Genomic DNA, 21,857 nt, shown 5'->3' on the forward strand with positions numbered 1-21,857 from the left:
CTAGGAAAGAGCTTTCCTGTGAATGAAGAGGCGCAATTCTCCCGGGCACTTCGCTGGCTGTGGACTAAACCCCTCTTAGGTGACTCGGCTCCTGCGGCTGGCCGCCTCCTGTCCGCAGGCCTGCCTCCGGAACAGTGACGTGGGCTGCTGTGAGGGTCAGGGTGGGTGTTCGGCCACTTCGTTGTTCAGACGTATCAAAAAATTAAGCGTACATTTTATCATTTATTTCCCAAGATTACGATGTCAGTAAATGCAGAGTTCTTGTCAGAGTTGCTTTAAAATAACCTTTATTTCATTTGACAGTAAGTGAAAACTTCACTGTTGTGAGATGGGGGGGCCCTAGCTTGTTTGAAAGAGACACCCTGATGGGAGCCGCAGGCACACCTGGTCTGTGCAGGGAGCAGTGTTGGTTGGTGGACTGCGCTGTCCGCGGGAAAAGCGCCATTCAGCTGCAGCAGAGCAGTCAAAGACGGGGTGGGGCGCTCGGCTCGGCAGGGACCGCCACATCACTGCATTATGAGAGAATGGTGGTGTAATTAGTTTCTTCAGGTAGAAAGTAAAGAATGAAAATCTATTAGAAGCGGCATTAGCCCGGGTATTGATTTTGGCTACGGGAAGGGAAAATAGAAACAGAAGACGTGCTAGAGACACGTAGAGACACGTCTTTGCACTCCCCGACTTCGGCACCTGGCGCGGGGAATTGCTGGGTAATGTGGTAGTTCCATTTTTCAGTTTCTGAGGAACCACCGTACTGTGCGCCACAGCGACAGTGCACGGGGGTTCCAGCTCCTACGGCCTTGCCAATACTTGTTTTCCTTTTGTTTTGATAGTAGCTACTCTGGTGGGTGTGAAGTGGTGTCTTGTGTTTTTGATTTACATTTCCCTAGTGCTGAGCAGTGCCGAGCATCTTTACCTGTGTTTATAGTCTATTTGAGTATCTTCTTTGGAGAAATGGCTATTCAAGTCCTTTGCCCATTTTTCTTTTTTTAAGTAAATAAATCATGTATTTATTTTCAGAGAGAGGGGAGGGGAAGCAGAAAGAGAGGGAGAGAAACATTGATATGCGAGAGATACATCGATCCACTGCCTCATGTGTGTCCTGGGCCCGGGCTGGTGTGGGTCAGCGGATTGAGTGCCGGCCTGCAGACCAGATCATACGAACCCTGACCAGGGGCTGATCCTGCAACCCAGGCCTGTGCTCTGACTGAGATTCGAACCTGTGACCTTTGATTTTGCAGATGACACACAACTAACTGAGCCACGCCCCACTTTTAAAATGGGATGTTTTGTTATTGCTGTGGAGTTTTATGTCTAACATTTAGGTGTTTGATCCATTTTGAGTTGATTTTTGTATGTGGTTTTAGGGAATGGTCCAACTTCATTCTTTGGCAGGTGGATAGCCGGTTTTTGTGGCACCATTCGTGGAAAACATTGTCGTCCTGTCCCCACCCCCCCCTCCCCCACCCCCGCATGATCTTGGTGCCCTTCTCAAAAATCACTTGACTGTGTCTTTAAGGGCTTACTTCTGGACTCTGTTCTGTCCCATACCCCCGCCAGCGCCCCACTGTTGGTGACTGCAGTTTTAGAGGTATTCTCATGTCTTCTTTAAGTTCTTTAAGCATGTTTTGAAGTTTTCATTTTCTTTCTTGTTTTTATTCTGTTCTGTTTATTTTATTTTTTTGTTTGTTTTGGTTTTTTCTTTCTATTTTTTTAGTTTTGGTGGTTTTATTTATTTATTTATTTATTTATTTATTTATTTATTTAATCTTTTTTTAGAAGGGAAGGGAAGGAGAGAAGGAGAGAAATATCAATGTATGGTTGCTTCTGGTGCATCTCCTGCTGGGAACTGGCCTGCAACCCAGGCATGTGCCCTGACAGGGAATTGAACTGCGATCTTTTGGTTCATTTTCTTGATTAATTCCGAAGTATTTTACTCTTTTTGATGCTGTTGAGAATCAGTTGTTTTTGTAATTTCCTTTTCAGGTTGTTCATTTTTCATGTATAGAAATGCAGCTGATTTATGTGTGTTAACTTTGTATCCTGCTACTTCGCTGAACTCATGTATTAGTTCTCACTGGTTTTTGTGAACTCTTGAGGGTTTTCTACATATGAGATCATATCACCTGCAAACAAATGGTGGTTTATTTCTTCCTCCTCGGTTGGGACGCCTGTTTCTTCCCTGGGGTCCCGGCTGGGATTTGCGGTGCTGTGCTGGCAGTGAGAGCCCGTTCCCACCTTGTTTGTTCCTTGTCTTGGAGGAGCTGCTTCTGGTCTTTCGCCTCGAGTGTGGTCTTCCCTGCAGGTTTCTCCTGTGTGGCTGGTGTTACGTCGAGGTACTTGCCTTCTGGTCCTACTTTGCTGAATGTTTTTATCAAAAAGTGTTGAATTTTGTCAGGTGCTTTTCTGCATTAATTGAGCATGATCGCATGGTTATTTCCTTCATATGTGATGTAACTTCATTGATTAGTTGCCTCTCATATGCCACCCACTGGGGACCTGGCCTGCAACCCAGGCATGTGCCCCGACTGGGAATCAAACTGTCAACCTTTTGGTTCGCAGGCTGGCACTCAATCCACTGAGCCACACCAGCCAGGGCAATAACTTCAGTAACATACAGAACCGCTGCTCCTTCACAGCTCAACCCCTTCAGTTGTTGCCGTCACACAGTTAACATCTTTATCCATTGCATGCCCCTAAACAGAAACCTTGAGTTTTTAAATGCATTGTTAACTGTGTTGGTCTCTGAAATCACGTAGGGAACAAAGGGTACAGTTACAAATCACCACTGCAATAATACTTGCTTCTGTAATTGCCCACACATTTACCTTTATTAAGACTTTCGTTTCTCCATACAGTGTGGACACTCCCTGTATCCTTCTATTTCGCCTTGTAGGACTTCCCTGAGCATTCCTTGCTGGGTAGTCTAGTGGTCACAGACTCAGCTTGTGTTTATTTGGGAAGGTCTTAATCTCTCCTTCACTCTTGAAGGGTATGGGATTCTCGGATGATAGCCTTTTTTCCTCTTTTAGCACTTAGAACACAGCAGCCCACTGTCTGCTGATCTCCAAAGTTTCTGGTGAAAGATCTGCAGGAAATCTCACCAAGAATCACTTATGATAACCCCCTTCTCTCAAGATTTCCTTTCTGTCCCTGGTGGCGCTCAGTCGGTGGGAGCATTGCCCTGTACCTGAGAAGTCTCAGGTTTGATTCCTGGCCGGGCACATGGCTAATGGGTCCAGGTTTGGTCCTCAGTCGGGTGCATATGAGAGGCAAGTAATTGATGTTTCCCTCTCTCTCCCTCCTTTCCCCCCTCTCTAAAATCAATAAACATGTGAGGATAGAAGATCAAGAAAAGATTCTCTCTTTTATGGCCTTTGCAAGTTTAATTGTGTGTGTTGGTGTGGATCTCTTTGAATCCACCTTACTTAGACAGTTTTTTGAGCTTCTTGGATATTTATAGTCATGCTTCTTACCAGATTTGGGGGGATTTCAGCCATTGTTCCTTCCGAGGTTGTCTCCGCCCTCTGCCCTCTCCCCTCTTTCCAGGACGGCCGTGGCCTCCGGGTTGTCTGTGCAGTGTTGTCCCAGGGCCCCTGGGGCTCAGTTGCCTGGTCTTCAGCCTCTGCTGCTGTTGTTCCTGAGACTCCATGATTTCCCGTCTTCGAGTTCACAGGTTCTTTTTTCTGCCTGCTCCAACCCCGGTTTGAATCCCTGTAGCGAATTTTTATTTTAGTTATTGTACTTTTCAGCGTTAGAATTTTTATGGTTCCTTTTTAGGTTTTTTTGTCTCTTCATTGATGTTTTCGCTTGTCCACACGTCGTCGTTGTCATCGTTCTGCTTTCTGCATGTCTTTCGTGAGTCTTTGAGCAAGTTCTTTAAAGTCGTTTGTCCAGTGTAAGTGCCAGTGAGTCTTTTTCAGAGATGGTTTCTGTTGACTTTTTTTCCTTTGAATGGGACGTACTTTACTACTTGGATGCCAGTGAGGTTCTTGTTGAACACTGGATATCTGACTGTGACAACGAGGGGAACCAGACCTCCGCCCACCTCCCCAGGGTTCACTTTGTTGTGGTTGTGGCGGTCACTGCAGGTTGTCCCTGTTGTGCCCAGAGTCAGTCTGGGTGTAAACCTAAGGTCTTCTCAGGCCTTCCCCGAGCCTTTCCCCTGGGGTGCGGTCCCTACTAATTTCCCCTGTTGGTGCAGTTCTGAGTGTTGTGGTCTTTAACGTCTGGCACCCAAAAGTGGAGAAAGCAGAAAATGAAGGGCGGATGGCCAATAGTGCCTCTCTCTTAAATCCATGGAAGTCACTTTGGCGGGGGAGAGAGCAGCAGCAGTGGCGGCCTGCCTCTTTAGACTCTCCACCGCTGCTCCTGGAAGCATCATTCAGAGACCCCCAGCAGCTGGAGGATGGGGTCCTTCCTGCCCACCCTGGCCCAAGGCTGCGTGCCGGCTGCTGCTTTGCTCAGACATGAAACTGACCAAAGCGATCTGCAGTTTACCACCCAGGCCTCCCCTGGAACTGCAACCCTTGGGCAGACTCCAGAGCTTCAGAACAGTTACAGCAGACAGATCCTGCCAGTGCAGGTGTTGGCCAGGTGGGGAGGCAGCCCTTGTGCTGCCTACTCTGCCATCTTCCCAGAGTCCCAAAATTTGTGTTTCTGGTAAGTTCCCAGGTGATGCTGATGCTGCTGGTCCCATGACCGCACTTGGAGAATGACTGAACTGATCTCTTCGGGGTCCTCTCTTTAGGCCCTAATGTACCGTGCAGGGTCTTTCTCCTCTGAATGCAGTATAGTGAATTGACTGTGCTTTTGAATTGCAATAAGCAGCAAGCACTGGGTTGAGGTAGATGAATTGGCTTTCCTTATGAAAAAGATGGGAACTGTGGGCTGTGGGCTGTTCAGGGCAAGGAGCTGCCCCCTGCAGGGGCAGAGGGGCATGTGTTGAGGCAGGAAGGAAATGGCCATTGTTCATACACGCACTGGACGGCTTCTCTCCTGTCTGTACACGTAGGCGAAGGTAAGGCCGCTCTGCCGGCTGCTCATGTGGTAGGTGATCTGGGTGGGACGTCCAGCGCAGGTCTGGCATGTGGTCACGTTGGGTCACATTTACGGAGCACTTTTGGCCTGGCCACCATCCTGAGCCTGGGTTGACATGTTTAGCCCTCAGAGCACTTCTCTGAGTTGGACAGTGTGATTAGGTCCATGTTTGCCTGTTGAGGAAACACAGGTTAGGAGTTTGGCCGTGAACACATGGGTGAGGAGTGGTGGGGTCACTGACTGGCAGGGTGAAGTAGGTTCTGGATTCCAGCACTGAGTCCGGCGCAGCGGCACCCCAGACACGAAGTGCTGTCCTGTGTTGATATTTTGACGTCAAGTTACACAATTAAACTAAAAGGTGGGGTTTTTTTAATGTCCTCCCCCTAATCTGGAGATGGAGTGGTCCTGAGGTTGGTTAATTTAGTGCTCGACAGTGTCACAAAGTGTCCCTGTTCTCTGTCCTGTCATTGCTGTCCTCGGTGCGCTGGGCTTTGTGTTTAGAGCTGACCTCTGGTGGCGATGGGATGGTTGCAGGAGATCTCATGGTCCCTCTCCCCACGTGGGGTTGGTCAAAAAGTCTGTTTAGTTTTACTCATAAAATAAAAGACTCATTTATCATTTTCCCCAGTAACTTTATTGATTTGGCTATTTTGAGTATGTCAGCTGTCTCCCACTATTGGCTTCTAGTGGGTAGAGGCCAGGGCTGCTGCTAAACATCTTCCAATGCGTAAGACAGCCCCACAGCAAAGGCTTACTTGGTTGAAATGTCACTGATACCAAGAATCTTCACAAACCACTTTTGATGCCTTTGATCAGTACAGCACCTTCTCCATACAATTTTTTTGTATTTTTACCTTTCTTGACATAAGAAAACATAATACACCAAAAATCTGGTATATCTTCTTCCATTTTCAGTATTAAAATGGCTGCACAACAATGCCCCAGTTTTTGGTACTTTTTTTTAAATGCACACAGATATGACAGCTGCTGTGACACAATCTAACAAAATTGTTTCAAATGAAGTCCAAGACAACTAAGCACTACTAGAGCCATCCTACAGAAAAAACATAATGAACTTTCGGGCCAGCCCAATAGAAGCCAAGTGAGAAGGTGGCCTGTTCCAGCCTCTTGTTTTTGAAAGAGTGAAATGTTCCCAGAAGCTCCTTTCCCTGCAGACTGTCCTACCAGAAATCCTAGACACACCCGTTTCTACGTAGTGTGCCCACCCCGCTGCCTGGGGTGGGGAGGGCCTGGAGCAGCAGCCCCCTGGACAGCAGGCTCCCCTGGCTCCCGTGGCCAGAGCGGTGCAGCAGGACTGGCTGCTGGCAGGACAGCGGTGGATCAGCCTCACTCGCTCCTCCAGGTGGCGGTGAGTCCTTTTTTCCGAGGGTGCCTGGTGGCACTGCCAAAAGTCGACGACGTCTACAGCTGCCCAGAATGCTGCCAGCTGTCCTTGGTTTACTCCAGGCCCAGTAGGCTTTTATTTCTTGTCCCGGGAGTGAGGGCACATGCACCCAGAAGGAGAGTTGCTTCTGAGAGGAAGTGACACTATGGAAAGACTTGCTTTTCGACCCTGTTCCTGCCCCGTTTGTCTCTGGAGGATGCCAGCCGTGGTCAGCCCAGATCATCTGTGACATGGAGCAGGTCACCGCCCCTTCTGGTGCTTCAGGGCACTGACGAGGACGGGATGAGCTGGTCCGAGTCAGTCAAGCATAGCGATGCCTGCTGCGTGGTGAGCCCTCGCGCCGCGTTAGTGTGGTTTTCCCCGCAGTGTCAGCATGCGGAGCTTCGTCCAGCTCCCTGTTGTCCTGCGCCTGGCGCCGTGGGTCGAGGTGAGGTGCTCCTGACTGCTGTGGGCCTGCGAGCCCCACTGACGCCCGCCAGGCTGCACTCCGGGGCATTGTACCTGGGGAGGGTGTGGGCGAGTGGGGAAGCCTCTTCCACGGGGGTGACTGCTTAGGGATCACTTTTATTTTTCCCAGAATCGGGACCAAGTGCTGCTGTCTTCCAGGTAGCCTTAGAAGAGTCTGCATCCTTCCTCCAGTGGGCCACTGCGGTTGACTTTTACAAACGTGGTGATTGGTGATGGGACACATTTCTTTTTCTTTTTTAAAATTTTATTTTATTTTATTTTCTATTTCTTTTTTTTTGTTTGTTTTTCCTTTTCCCCCTTTTTTTGTTTCTTTTTACTACATTTCTTCTGCTTACAGCAGCAACTTCAGAGTGATGACGGAGAAGTGCCCCACTGTAAGAAAAGCTGACCATTTAAGGAGGAGATCTCAATTACAAAATAATGTCTCACTTGGCCAGAAACTCATGGCAGGTTTCCTAGTGCATTTAAAATAGGATTTGTGTATAAAAATACCATTTGCTCACAGGAGCCCATATTTTCTGAAAAGGGAAATATACTTGTATTGGGCATTTGGGATAAGTGGGATAAAAATAAAGTCTTACAAATATAAGAACTGAAAACCAAATTCCACTTTTAATTCTGAAAGGTTTATATATAACTCTACTATCTTACCCTCCTCTTCTTCCCGAGACTCGCACGGCGGAGATAAACAGGCGAGATCTGCAGGCGGTTCTAGGCGGCTGGGGAATGAGGGAGAGGCCGGGCGTGCCAGGGGCGGGGCCGCGGCCCGGCCTCTCCCCACCGCGCATTCTGTAGGGTGGTTTGTGAGCAGGTGTGAGGCCTGCCCTGAGTCGGAACTTCTGGGTTGCCTCCCTGTGTGGGCAGTGAGTGGCGGTCGGGGATTGGCCCGCTCCTCCTGCCACCACAGACTCCAGTAACCACGAGGACACATGCCAGTGTCTGGCCAGTGGGGTCTGGGGACAGCCCGGAGGGAGGGAGCTGAGTCTGGGATGCTGAAGTCTGGCTTCTCCTTTCCTTTCAGAAATGTTCCCACTGCCAAGAGGCAGGTGCCACCTTGGGCTGCTACAACAAAGGCTGCTCCTTCCGCTACCATTACCCGTGTGCCATCGACGCAGGTAAGACGGGGCGCAGGGCCGTGCGTGCGCTCACTGTGCCTTCTTTCCCTCCTGCAGTTCTTTGTCTCCTCTGGCCTGTTCTGTCTGTAAATTGTGAAGGAATGCAGAGAGGGGAGCAGAAAGGAGTGAAGTGAGATCGTTGTTTTATAACAATTACTACAGCTTTAATAACTGTTAATTTGATCATTTGAGCTTTATTCATAGAATACAGATGATTCACCTGTTTGAGTATACAGTTCAGTGGGTGTTAGTGGCTTCACAATAAACAGCCATCACCACAGTCAATCTTAGGACACTTCGTCATCTCGGGTAGAAGCCCCGTGTCCTTTAGCTGTCAGTTCCCACCCCCACCCCCAGCCCTGAGCAGCTGCTGGTCTGCCTCCTGCCCCGTGGGTCTGTCTCCTCCGGACTGCCCGTAGAGGTGGGTCACTTCTCTTCTACTCGAGTAAAAGACGCAGCGTGTGTGCCTGGCTTCTTTTACATAGTACAGCGTTTTTCAGGTTTATCCGTGTTGTAGTGTCTTATCAAACTTCATTTTTATTGCCAGACAAAATTTTATTAGAAGAACATACCTTTATTTTTATGTGTCATCCGTCCCTAGTTGCTTCTGCTTTTTGGTGGTTGCAGATGATGCAGCCGTGAGCGTTCGCCTGCAGGGCCCTGTGTGGACGTAATGTTTCCGTTCTCACGGGCGTGAGGCCCGGAGTGGGATTCCTGGGTCACGTGGGGACTCCACGTGTAACCTTTTGGGGTTCTGCCAGGCTGTTTTCCAGAGTGGCTGCGCCATCTTATGTCCCCTCCAGCAGGCGTGAGGGGCCCGGGACCTCCGAGTGCCCTCAGAGGCACCGGTCACGACTTTCTGCTGTCGCCACCCCAGCCGGTTGCAGTGGCATCGTGTCATTGTGGTTTGCGTTTCCCCGCTGGTTGGTGGTGTTGAGTGTCTTGGGGGAGTCGGTTTGTCTATGGTTTCTTTTGCTACTTGCTGCTTTTTCTTGTGTCTAGGAAACTGTTGTGTAATCCAGAATCTCAAAGGTTGATGCCTGTGTTTTCTCCCACGAGTTCCACAGCGTTAGCCCTTACGTGTGCCTTTGGTCCAGCTTGAGTCAATTTTCACACGTGGTGTGAAGCAAGGGTCCACTCCTTTTTTAGGCGCGTGGATTCCAGTTGCCCCAGCACCGCTCGTAGAAAACACTGATCTTCCCTCACTCGGTAATCTTGGCACCTGCGTGGAAAGCGAGTTGTCGCAGGCGTGTGCTTGTTTCTGGGCTTCTCTAGGCCGCCTGTCGTGATGCTGCAGCTCCGTGGTGTGGTCTGGCCCTGAGAAGGGCGAGTCCTCCGGTTTGGGTCCTTTCATTTAAGATCGTGTTGGCTGTTCTGGGTCCTTTGCTGTTCCATATGAATTTTAGGATCCGCTTGTCGATTTCTAAAAAATAGCCATTGAAACTCCTGCAGGGCCTGCATTAGTCTGCAGACGATGAGGCCAGGCACCGTCTTCCCAGTGCCCTGTCTTCCAGACCGTGGTCGCAGGCGTCCTTCCACCTACTTTGGTTTTTGATTTCTTTCAGCCGAGTTGTACAGTTTTCAGAGTATAAGTTTTTCATCTTTTTGTTAAACTTATTCTTAAGCATTTTTTATTTTTGATGCAATTCTAAATGGAATTTCCTTAATTTAATTTTCATATTGTTCATTGTTGGTGTATAGAAATGCAATTGATTGTGTTATTTTGCCCTTAGGTCCTGCAGCTTTGTTCAGTTCATTGATTTAGTTATAATACTTTTTTAGTGGGTTTCTATATAAAAGTTATGTCATCTGCAAATGGTTTGACTTCTTTCCCATAAGTTGCCTTTTATTTCTTTTCCTGCCTAATTGCCCTGGCTGGAGCCCCTGGCGCAGTGTAGGGCAGAGTCGGGGGGAGCTGACCCCTACCTGCAGCGAGAGCTGTGGTTGTGTGCAGATGTTCGTCAGCACTGAGCATGGTCCCTTCTGTTCCTAGTTTGGAGGGGGGGCATCACGACAGGCTGCTGCGTTTTGCCAGACGCTTTTCCTAAGCCCACTGGGATGATCAGAGTTGCGTTTGGCCATGTGATAACTGTTGAAAGAAGAGAAACCTTGTGTTCACGGAGTGTCGTCCAGGGATTGATGCAGAAGACCTGAGTCCCAGCTCGGAGCCCGGGCAGCCCGGGAGAACCTCTTTTTCCCTGAAGTCTTGTCCCTTCAGTGGGCGTTTCCCAGTTCCTTTTTGAGCGTTAGGTGCTTCTGAGACCCTCACCCAGCTGGCCCTCCGCGGTGCTGGCTGTCAGGAAGGAGGGAGAGGAGCAGTGCGACCAGTGGCCTCGCGCTGGTTAGCTCTGCCTCTTCCAGGTTAGGAGGGGAACTGACTTCCCTCAGGAGCAGCTGTGCTGTCTGGGGGGTGGGGTTTGATGTGGGGTCGGCAGGAGAGGCGAGGGGGCGTGGCCCACCCGGTGCTGGAGCAGGTGCGAGGCCTGGCGCCCAGGGATCCCACTGGCAGGGAGAGAGCCTGAGTCGTCATCCGCCCTTCCCTCCAGCTCAGTCACATCTCCTCAAGCGGGCCTCCCGCCTTTCACATCCTTCTGTCCCTCCTTTCCTTTTTCTTTCTTCTTTTCTTTCCAAGTTTCTGAAGGAGAAGCAGCTTAAAAAAACACACCACAAGAAAGGTACAGGAAGATAATACTCATGCCAAGGTTAGATTCTCATCAAAGTGTGTGTTTGCACACACTGAGGGCAGCTGGTGGCCAGGGCCCCTTAAATGTCGGTGCAGGGAGTGTGGGCTTTAGTGGCCTGTCCCTCTCATTCTCTTTCTTCCCCTAAATGTTCCGCGTGGAGGCCAAGCCGCACTTCCCCCGGGGAGGTGGTCTGGCATATTCTGTGGAACAGCTATTAAATCCTTCTCTCTCAGGAGCCAACCGTTGCCTTTTCTCATTTTGACGAGATGGCCCTGACATCCTAGCGTTTTATTTTCTAACTTAAGCTTTGTGATTTTAAATGAAGAATCTTGGGTATCATATTTTTGGCAGTTGTTTGTAAGTTATACATGGGGGAGACTGCAAGAGGCGGCTGCCCGCCCTGTCAGGTGAGCCAGGTGAGCACAGGCAGGTGGCCTCGCGCCCCCAGGGTGCTCTGCTGTCTGCACACCAGGCTCCGGGTAGTTCGTCCAGAGACTAGGCCGCGCTGCCCTGCAGAACTTCCTAGGAGGGTGGAAGTGTCCTCAGGCTGCCCTCTCCAGTGCAGTAGCCACAGCAACAGGTAACCAATGGAGCACCGAAATGTAGCAGGAATGCCAGGCCGGACTTTTTCTTTCCACCTAGATGCACTTGGCCGTGTGTGGCTGGCAGTTGGACAGCTCGTGGCTTGGTGCCGCCTTGGTCAAGTTCGGGGGTGGGGTGGGTTCTCTGGGAAAGGCATGGCTCTTCTCTCCAGTGGGGCTGCTTTACCAGCTGCAGGGTAGTAAACAGATGGCACTTGTCCCTCCCTCTGTTTGAGCTTGTCTTGTGTGGCCTGCCCAGGTAAGTAGGTAACATCCCTATTTGGCAGAGTTGGTGGCTGAGTATCCAGCGGATTGCCCTGATTCTGTTCTGTGTGCGAAGGACCTTTGCCCCCAGGAAAGGCGATCCCGATTGCCGTTCTTTCTGATTACGATAACAGCAAGTCCCTGATGTCCCTGTGGAGTCAGGAAAGTCAGGGCGCCCGGGTCCACCTTGCCATCCACCGTGCAGACTTTTCAGAGCCGTTGCTGTCTCAGGGAAACTTTGATTGCTGGGGACATCCCCATGGAAACAGAATCTTTGTTCCATGAGGCTCTGTGGCTCCCACCGTCCCATTCCCCCCCCCCCAACAAGTTTGTGGCATCACTGTTACCTGTGTGGCTTGTTTCATCACAGGCGCCAGATTTGGCTCCAGGCGGGAAATGCATTGATAAGAACATGAGCTCTGGTTTAAAAAAAAGAGAAAGGTTTAATGTATTCAGTGCAATGAGCCACAACAATTAAGACCAAAGGAAAAAAGTGCTGCGCTGGCTCATTAATAATTCCGCTGTGCATGAAGAATCACGCCCGGAGGGCTCTCAGCTCCGACCCGCCAGGAGGCGCAGCCGGGAGGCTGTTCTGCAGCCTCAGGGCGCTGCCCTCCCCGCCGCTGCGCACTTGGATCTCCTGGGCCAGGGTTCAGCCCTGGGTGAGTCAGTAGGAATGACGGGGCTCTGGCACCTCCCTGCAGAGGCCAGTCAGCCCCACAGAATCCAGTTGTGGGGCTTCCTGGCCTGTTGCTCCCCTCGCCTGGACCCCCTCAGGACGAGCACTGCCTGGCCCCAGCTCTGTTATAGAGGGGCGGGCTGGCGGGGCGTCTGGGCGGCTCAGCAGCCTCAGGGCTGTGTGTGCGTGTGGGTGTCCACACAGCTGGTGAGGAGGAGCTCCGCAGAGCCCTCTCTCGGGGAAGCTCACCGGGAGAAGTAAGCTTGCCCTGAAGGGCTGCCGAGGTGGCGCGTCTGGACGCCATCTTGTCGACCAGTCGGCACAGGCCCCTGTTCAGAGACCTCGGGAGAGTCTGCTACCCCTCTTACCACTCCTGGCTCTTCCCCACCAGGGCCAGGGCCAGGGCCACCCTGTGGGTGGCCCGTGGGCGTAACGGGACCAGACGAGAGCGTCTGTCCACAGGCTCCTGTGTGGGAGGCTTTGCCGGAGGTGGGCACTGTCTCTGGCAGATTCATTTAGACTTCCATTTCCAGAAGTGCCTGGCATTACTTCCAAGTTGCTTTTAGTGTGTACCTACATTGTTTCATTTCTTTTCCTAACTATAGACGTATGGTACGAATGAATGGCCCTTTGCAGCTCTTCATGGCCGAGGGGAACTGAGGCGCCTCTGTTTTTCTGGTGCACCTTTGCCAGGTGCCATGGTCCCTTCCTCCTTCCTGAAAACCACTGTGACAGAAGGGTGGTGCGGCCCACGTGGGTGCTGCCCTTTCTCTTTGTCCCAAAACTAGAGACTGCCAGCAAGCAGAGCACCGTTCTGCCCCTTGCAACTCAGAGGCTCTCTCTCTCTCTCGCAGATTGTACAGCGGGAGCCCTGGTCACGCCGTGTGCTCGTGGGTTTCAGATGAACACACTTCACGTGCTGCTGTGTCCTGTCTCACGGGGAGGGGCGCGGGGCTTGCCGAGCCTGGGCCCTGGCCTGCCTCGTAGATACTCCAGGACTGCAGAGGGAGGCAGGGATGCCGCAGGCCTGAGCCAAACTGTGAAAGGGCCTTTTTGGTTACTCAGGGCAGGAGGACCTCAGACTTTTTCATTCGTGTGTTCCACTGCTTTTTCACCATTTCCCTTCGAGTCTGTGGGTACTCAGACTGCTAATCTGGACCTCCGTTTAAACCGAGTTAAACTGCAAATTTAGCAAGGCTAAGTACCACGACTGCCTCCAGCCACATTGCCTGAGAGCAGTCTGGGAATGTGCGATCAATATTTATTAGCATTCTGCCACCGCATCTTGCACCAGTGACCCGGCTGTCATTCTCCGGGAGCTGTGGTGCGCGGCGCAGACTCATAATGAGATTTCCTCCCTTGCACCGCTCACCGCCTGGTGCCACAGAGCTGGACTCACCTGGAGGCTGCCATCGAGGCCGCTGTCACCGTGCTGGAAGTGGGCATGCATCATTTTCCTCCCGGGACTAATACCCCCCTCTCGGGGTTTCTCCTGTGAAGCATTTAGCGTGGATTTTGCAGCTCGGGTGGGAGCTGCTCCCTGTCTATGTGGGCTGTGGGCGAAGGGGACAGCGGGGCGCCCTGGGCCTGGCCTCCTTCCCGTCTGCCCCGAGGCTGTCAGCAGCGGGGACATGGTGCCTCCAGAGTCAGCGTTTTCACCCGGAGGCTTTGGCTGCGGCCTGTGCAGGGGGCTGAGCCCAGAGCGGGAGACTTTAAACACATCTATCGGGGACTTTTTCCAGTTGATCTTAGGGAGAGACAGAGACATCAATTTGTCTGCAGTTATGTGCTCGTCGGCTGATTCCTGTGTGCGCCCTGACTGGGGATCAAACCCACAGCCTCTGCCCATGGGGACGATGCACTGACCAGCTGAGCTACCCGGCCAGGGCCTGAGGTCATTTCTGATTAAGATGATATGATAACATGATGGGAATACAGAAAAAATTAAATCACCTATAATTTCACTGTAATAATCTTACCCAAAGAGACACTGTTACATTTGGTAGATTTCTTTTATGCTTTTTTAATGCATATAAAACATTTTGATCAAGTCAGGATTGTACTCACACATTTATATATCCTGGTTTTTCAAGCGATTTTGTATCATGAGTGCTTCCTGTGTACCATTAACTATTTTGAAATGTTAATTTTTAAGTTACGTTTCATTGTGTCGGGGCCTGCAGCTCCCCCGGGGTGTCTCTAATGTGTCCCTACTAGCAGCCCCGGTGGAGGGGTTTCTGGTCGCTGGGCCCTGCTCCTCTTGCCACCCGCCAGCGCGGCCTGACTGTCCGCTTGTGTCTTACAGATTGTTTGCTACACGAGGAGAACTTCTCGGTGAGGTGCCCCAAGCACAAGGTGAGTCCGAGGCCCCCAAGACGCCCCCTCCTGGCCCTGGGAGACCTGTGGCCGCAGGGTCAGCACCCCCGGTGGCGTGGGGGGCGCCAGGAGAAGTGTGTTGGAGAATCGTGTTTGTTACCAGAAATTAGAAGATCAGACTCAGTACTGATTTCCTCTGTAATGTAAATGGAAACCCAGTTCCCAGGTTGGCGTGAGGTAAGGTTGGTTATGGGCCTTGATTCATAAGCAAAGCGGTTTCCCGGACCAGGGGAGATGGAGATGACCAGGGTTTGGGGGAGGCGCCGGCTCTTCCAGGTCTCGGCTCAGTGGAAGCAACCCGTGGTCTGCAGTTGGCGATTGAGGGGCTGCTACCGCCACGTTTCCCTTCGGGTCCTGGCGGTGGCCTCTTGGCTGCCTCTTCTGGGAAAGGGTGGAAGGTCAGGGGCGGCAGTCTGCCTCTGAGGTGCGGTGCACGCGAGTGGCTAGGGTTTGGACAGGGGACCCGAGAAGGGCGCTCTGCCTGGAGTCTCCTGCAGCGGCCACTCTCCTCTGGCCGAGGTCACAGTGACACCTGGTGGCCACGGGCTGCTCACAGTCTTTGCCTCCAAGTAGAGCCAGAAAGGACTAGAAAGCGATCGTGCGGACAGGTCTGCCCTCAGACCACTCCTGAAATGTGCTTGCTTCAGCTTTTCTTTAAAAATGACGTCCACAGACGATCCTAGGAAAGTACAGTGTTCTGTCTGTTTTTACTTAATCTACGTTTTTGTTTTTAAAACTTCCCTTTTTTAATGGTCAGGTTTTGCCTCAGAAAACCCTGTCTGGGTCCCTCCTGTTTGTCACTCAATACTGACTCTGCCTTTTCTTTCCTTTCCATGTGCCGTTCCTCTCCTCCCTTCCACCCGCCCTGACCCCCACGCTCGCTCCTCTGTCCCTCCCGCCTGCCACCTGGGCTTTGCCGGCGTCAGCCCCCACTCCCGTGCCCTCTCCCCGCCTTGCAGAACAAGCCAGCGAAAGGCAGCCTCAGCGCAGAGCAGTCGGAGCGGGGGTGAGGGGGGCGGTGCGCCGTGGGAGTGGAAAGTACAGCAAGCACAGGTGAGTCGGCGCGGCCCCTGCCCGCTCCCACCGCGCGTCACGGCTCTGCCCCCTGCCGGCCGCCGCCAGCGTGTCAGCGTGTGAACTGCCACCGCCAGGTGGAGAGAATGTTTGGTCCTTTTTTGCTTAGGAAAGGTGGTATGGGGCTTTCAACAGTCCCCTCGCTGCAGGGCCGGGGGCCGTGCTGAACCGGCCTGGTGCGGTGCTCCCGCAGGGCACGCACCACCGCCCGGCTCGGAAAGGCTCTGGAAGCCGGGCGGCGTCTTCCTAATTACTCTTGTGTCCGGAAGGCCTTGGTGAGTCTCGTTTTTGTCTTTGTTTTCCTTTAAAAATTGCCCCAAGTTTTGTTACTTGAAATCTTCTTTCTCATGGTACTAGGAAGGATTTTTTTCCCCCCAGAAGTACAAAGGGGAGGAAAGCCCTCTCAAAGATTTAGTAGACTTTGGCATCCAGTTTCATTTTACTCCTTGAAACCTCCCGGGGCTGAGTTGTGCCCTCTGTGTCCGTGTCCGTGGGCTGCCGTCGGGGCTGGTGGCTTGGCCCTGGAAGCCTGGGTCTCTAGAAGCCTCGGGCCTGCCGCCTGCTGCTGGCTCCCCGCCCTCCCCAGTCACCGAGGGGTGAGGAGAACAGCTCCTGAAGACAAAAGAAGAACCAAAACGGGACACTACAGTCACAGGGGCGTTGGGGCCTGGTCGGCTCAGCGGGGCAGCGCTTGGAACCCCAGGGAGCGAGCGACAGGGAAGAAGGGTCACCACGGGGCTCGGCAGGCTTCTGACCCCAGGAGTCCTCACTGTGGTCGTCTCCTGGGTGGGTCCCAGTGCCAGCTGCCCCGAGGGCTTTCTCAGAGGTTCGGTGGGGTGGGGGACGTCGCAGTCCTGCTTTTCCCTTCCGTCTCCAGGGAGTTGAGGTGGGAAGTGGGGAGCAGGACAGGACAGGCAGTTGGGTCACTGAAAGCAGTCGAGCGGGTGGACCTGGTGGTCGTCATCGGCGGCGGCCAAAGTCCTTTCTGGCTGAGCAGCCCTCCAGGAAAGATGGCAGCCGGGCCGGCTCTTCGAGGACATTTCTGTTGGTCCTCCCCCAGGTCCCCAGTGTTGATGGTGTCACTGTGCCTGGGCATGCTCTGCCGCTGCCCCGACCATCCCTCTGCCCAGCCCAGGGGGTCGGCACTGGCTTCCTTCCGTAGGGACCACAGAGTAGATCCCGGAAGTGCCCTGGAAGGCCCGGCTCGGACGAGAGCCGAGCGCTGTTGGGGGCCCCCCCGCGTTGGCTGCGGGCTGCTGGGTGACCCTGTCCCGCGGGGACAGCAGCCTCGTTCACTCCTCAGAGGTGGGCGGTGCTGTCCCCATCGACACAAAAGAAACTGTGCTCGGTGACAAGCGGCCTGTCATTGCGGGCAGGTTCGTGTCTGTCGAGGTCAGAACATTGACTTTTAGGGCCCTGACCAGTGTGGCTCAGCTCGTTGGGCATCGTCCCAGAAACCGAAACGTTGGGGGTTTGACTCCCGGTCGAGGCAGATGCCTGGGGCGTGGGTTTGGTACTGGGTTGGAAGCAAGCGCAAGAGGCGAGCAATTGATGTTTCTCTCCCTTTCTCTCCCTCCCTTCCTCCTCTCTAAAAATAAGTAAAATCTTTTTTAAAACTTTTACCTCTCCGAGTGATCAGGGACAGAGACATAACACCCGTACAAAAGGAGCATTCACCTGGGCTCCGTGCCAGAGACCGGAGCCGCCCTCGCTGGGCCTCCCTTCCAGGCAGAGAGGGGACAGTGGGTGTACGTGTGAGTCCCGTTGCCTGGTACCCCCCTTTCTCACACAGAGTGCACGGTGTCGTGTGACCAGGGTCAGGCCCCGACTGTCCCTGTGCTCCAAGACCGGCTAAGAGATGCCTGCAGCGCGCCTGGCGCAGCCCGGCGTGGGCAAGGCCCCAGCACGTGTTGGGTACTCCGCCCTCACAGCCACGGGTGCGCTGCGCACGGCGGGGGCAGGCAGGGTGCAGCCTCCCAGAAAACGCGGGCCCCGGGCCCCGAACTCCCACCCCCACAGCTGGCGAGGTGCCCGGCACTCACCCCCTGCCGGGCCAGTGGGCGGCCATCCAGCGGGCCACCTCCCGCCCATTCCTGAGGGTATGTGGTCGGCCTGTGGTCGCCGCTCTCTCCTGGTACTGAGTCGCCTGGCTGCCCCCACGTGGCCAGTGGGTGGGACTCTGATGGCGCACCCCTGTACCTGTCCCCTGTCACTTCCCGTAGTGGACAGGGGTTCCCACTCCCCTGCCAGGGCCCTTCACCCCGCCCAGTGGTTGGGAAGCAGGACCTCCATCTGGTCGTTGCCTTGTTCTGGGTTTGAGGGGACGCCACCTGGATGCCCCCAGCCTTTCCGAGTGGCCTCCGTGGTGCGAGAGTCGCACGTAGCCACCCGTGTATGAGCTACCCAGCAGCAGCTACGTGGCCCTTAGCAAACGTCCCTCCAGTCCTGCCCCTCCTCCCCCTGAGAGGCCCTCGTCACTCTAGGAGTTGAGTCCAGACCCTCGCCCCACCCTGTCCTGGCATCGCCTCGGCTCCCAGCCGTCTGTTCACTGTCATCTGCATTATCACCAGGCTGGCTCCTCGGGGAGGATGGTGACCAGGGCTGTTGGCCCAGAGCGAGCGTGAGGTGCTGAGGGAGTCGTGGGTGAAGGAGTGTGTGCCCCCCGAAGGTGTCCCCTCCCCTGACTGTGCCCTTGGTCAGTGCAGGTTCAGAGTGAGACCCTCTCAGCCCCTACAGGTGGCCCGCGGGCCCGTTTGAGCGGAGAGTCCCCGGCCGGGCTGGCTCCGGGGCCAGAGGCCTGGCGCCTGCGTGGAGGACGCAGGGCAGGGGCGAGGGCATGTGGGGGGGTTAGCCCCCGGGAGACCCTGCTCACCAGGGGCAGACCCTCAGCCTGGGGCTGCGCGCTCACCCGGCTCCAAGGCCGGCCCAGCATCTGCTCCTGGGCTCTTGCTCTGTCCCATGGGTCACACGGGGCCACACAGCAGTGGTGGCTGGAAGTCAGAGTCCTCTGGGTCACATGTGTCACCTCCCAGCTCCACCAGGATACGGGGTCAGGCCTCTCACTGTCACCATGAAAAAATGTTTGTAAAGCCCTGGGAGAGTGCCTGATACATAGTAGGTGCTTCGAGAATTCTCTTCCTGTCTTCCCTCCTGAAGGACCAGTTTTTTTGAGGCAGCTGAGAAGTCAGGGTCCCATTCCATTGGGGGTCGCACGTTCGGGCCGGTCTAGTCCCTGAGCCCGGGGACCGGTCCCTGCTGGCAAGGCAGGAAGGCCAGGGGGCGCCCCTGTGGCCCCGAGGGGGAGACTGCGGGCCGGGCAGTCCAGAAGCTGAGCTTCATTTCGAGGTTGGGGGCTTGGGGGGTGCTGCCAAGGAGAGTCGGGGGCAGGGTGGGGGTGGGGGCCCAGGCTGCTGGGGCGGAGCCTCCCGGGGCGTGCACAGCGCTCTTCATGGTGGTGTCCCACACCCCACCAAGGTTTGCCCCTCTGGTCATTGTTCCAGGTCCCCCATTAGTTCCACTTTTGTCACAACGTTTACAAAGGACCTTCGGTCCTTGAGGCGGCATCGGAGGAGACCACTGCTGTCCCCCCACTGGCGGCTGCAGCCTCAGGAAAGCTGAGGTGTGGTGTGGAGAGTCCTTCCTGGTGACCACGAGGGCTGAAGTCCACTGTCCCCGTGGTCATCCTCACAGGAACAGCGTGGCTCCGCCCCTGGCCTGTGTCCCCAGGGCCTGGTGGCTGGAGCGTAGGGTTTCCATGGGGACATTGTCCTGCTGTTTTTATAGGGTGTCTTCCTATTGACCTGTGTTTTTGACCAGGCAGTTCGGACTCTTTCTGGCAAGGGCAGCGAGAGAGAGAGTGAGAGTAAGAGAGAGAGAGAGAGAGAGAGAGAGAGAGAGAGAGAGAGAGTGTGTGTGTGTGTGTGTGTGTGTGTGTGTGTGTCCCAAATAGAGTGTTCTCATCCTGTGCACACAAACCAGCCTTAAGTTGTGCAGATCAGTAAGTTTTATGGAATCGAAGGGGCAGGCGGCACCCAGGCTGTCCCAGGTTCTGTCGGGCGCGGGCGGCAGCGTGGGTGAGGCGGCACGTGAGGGTGAGGCTGTGCCCTGCTGCACTCGGCGCCTGGGCCATTTCTCTGGGTTGAAGTCCTCGGAAACGGCTGCGTCTCTCCGAGACCTTCGCTCACGTAATGGCCCAGGAGGAGGTGGCCATCGGTACAGCCCCGTGCACCCCACGTGGGTCCTCAGGTCTCCCTGAGCCTGGAGCCTGGGCTGAAAGACGCCATGCCACCCACAGGGGAGGCTGGGGAGCCGGGCCCAGGGGCCCAGGGACAGGGCTCTGAGCACACAGCCGCGGGGAACAGCTGGGAGTGGCCGTGGGCTGCTGGAATGCAGAGCGCACTGCGGGCCCTGGGTGGGCGGCCCCCAGGCCAGGGCCCTTCCCGAAGCCCGCTCCACTCTGGGGAGGCGGACACTCTCAGGGGTGGGTGCTCAGTCTTGGTCCCTCACAGCCAGAGGTCATCACCCCCCTGAGCCGTGTCCAGGCCCAGGGCCACGCGACGGCTCTGCCCCTGGTGTCGAGTGTCTCCCAGGTCAGCAGCCCATGCACAGGGTCTGCGGCTGCTGGGCCACGTGGAGGTGTCCAGCCCCAGCGTCTGTTCTGTCTTGCAGGTGAGACTGTGGAGGTGAGACGGTGGTGGACTCGCGCGATGGAATGGAAATGGCCCCCCGCGCCTGCCACAGCTCCTCTTCCCAAGTCCTCACATCACACTCTACCCGAGACTCCGCGGGAAAGACAGACCCAAGACGTCACGATGGCTGTTTCCATGGACACAATCTCCATAGTGACAGTGTGGGGGGTGGGGGGAGGGTGGGTGATGGGAAAGGGTGGGGGGTATTAAAAGGGAGGGATAAAAATATATATATATAAATCTATTTTTAGTCTGGAAAGACTTTGTTTAAATGAAAGGTGCGCTGTCCCTATTGATTCTATTTTAAAATTATCTAGTTAAAGAACTCCAAATTGGTTCCAATAACAGTGAAATTTAAATGTGAAATTGAACTCAAACTCTCATAAAGGCTGAGGGTGTGGCTTTGACGGTCAGCCTGCCTCACACGGATTCACAGACCCCCCCCAGACCCGGGACTCAAGCGGAACAGCCACACGACTCCACCTCTGTCGTCCATTTGTCTCAAAGTGGGGAGGTTTCGGGGGAGGGGAGTGGGGGCGGTCCACAGTTTCAAGAGTGGGAGAACGATGTTTGAACACAAAAATAAATTTTTTCATTTCCAGAAACACTATTTATTTATTATTTTTAAATTTTTTATCTTTTTGGGGGGGTGAAATTGGCAGATGCCCCAAGGTCACAGCTGGGTCACTGTGGCCGGTGAGAACCCCGAGTGCCTCGCTGAGTGCAGGGCGGGCAGGGCCCCGCCAGGCCCCAGGACGGGGGGACAGGAGGTGGGCCCGGGGGGCCGGGTGCAGGCTGTGTGGGGCGCGCTGACCGGGACACCCAGTTTTCATTTCGCTTCCATTTCCGTAAAGGAGAAGGGGCCCTGTCCGGGGAGCAGCCCCGAGCTACGCGATTCTTTATGTTGTATCGTTTTGTTCTGTTTTGTTCTGTTTTGTTTTGTAAAGTGTATAATTTTTTAAATATCTGAGTTTTAAAAAAAAGAAAAAGAAAAAAAGTACAAAAAAAATTCTTGTTAAGGCCTTAAGAAGGGTTAGTGCATCTTTCAGGGGTCACTCTGCCGAGGGGGTACAATAGCTGTTTCACAAACAGTTTTATTTAAAAAAATTAAAAAAAACAATAAACTTCATTTTAACCTTGTTTCCTTTTTTGTTCCTGTAAAGCAAAATGCGTCTCTTCCTCCTCCCGTCACAGCCCCCGAGGTGGTCAGGCTGCACTCACAGAGCCAGAGGCCGACTCGGCCGGGAGGCTGGGGCCCCGCCCGTGTGTGGGGATGGTCAGATTTACTTAGGTTGATGTGAGAGCATATTTCCAATCAACATTAATTTTAAAGGTTATAAAAAATAATGTGATGTTAATGGACTTTTTTAGAGAACAGAAATACTGGAAGGAATGTTGTGAAGTAGAAATAAGCAATTATAAATGAGTTCTTATATGCTCATCAATTTGGGGCAGCAGAAATGGCAGATTAATTTCGTTTTAATGG

At 53.7% G+C, this 21,857-nt stretch overlaps 1 protein-coding gene across 5 annotated transcripts in view; it reads left to right on the forward strand.

Moving 5' to 3' along the window:
* Window positions 1–20,539, forward strand: part of TCF20 (transcription factor 20) — a 97,024-nt gene extending 76,485 nt beyond the window's left edge. For 2 of the 5 annotated variants that reach the window (XM_037160612.2, XM_037160613.2), the window contains exons 3-6: window positions 7,932–8,025; window positions 14,539–14,588; window positions 15,536–15,662; window positions 20,352–20,539. In XM_037160612.2, the coding sequence (XP_037016507.2) occupies window positions 7,932–8,025; window positions 14,539–14,588; window positions 15,536–15,619 (228 nt within the window). In that variant the 3' untranslated portion in view covers window positions 15,620–15,662; window positions 20,352–20,539. Of the gene's footprint in view, window positions 1–7,931; window positions 8,026–14,538; window positions 14,589–15,535; window positions 15,663–20,351 lie in introns of those variants that run through there. The other 3 variants (XM_053661474.1, XM_053661475.1, XM_053661476.1) reach the window with 3 other exon arrangements.
* Window positions 20,540–21,857: the final 1,318 nt, after the last annotated feature.

Source organism: Artibeus jamaicensis, unplaced genomic scaffold (assembly GCF_021234435.1).
Source record: "Artibeus jamaicensis isolate MK-2021 breed Jamaican fruit bat unplaced genomic scaffold, CSHL_Jam_final contig_233, whole genome shotgun sequence".
Lineage (NCBI taxonomy): Eukaryota > Metazoa > Chordata > Mammalia > Chiroptera > Phyllostomidae > Artibeus > Artibeus jamaicensis.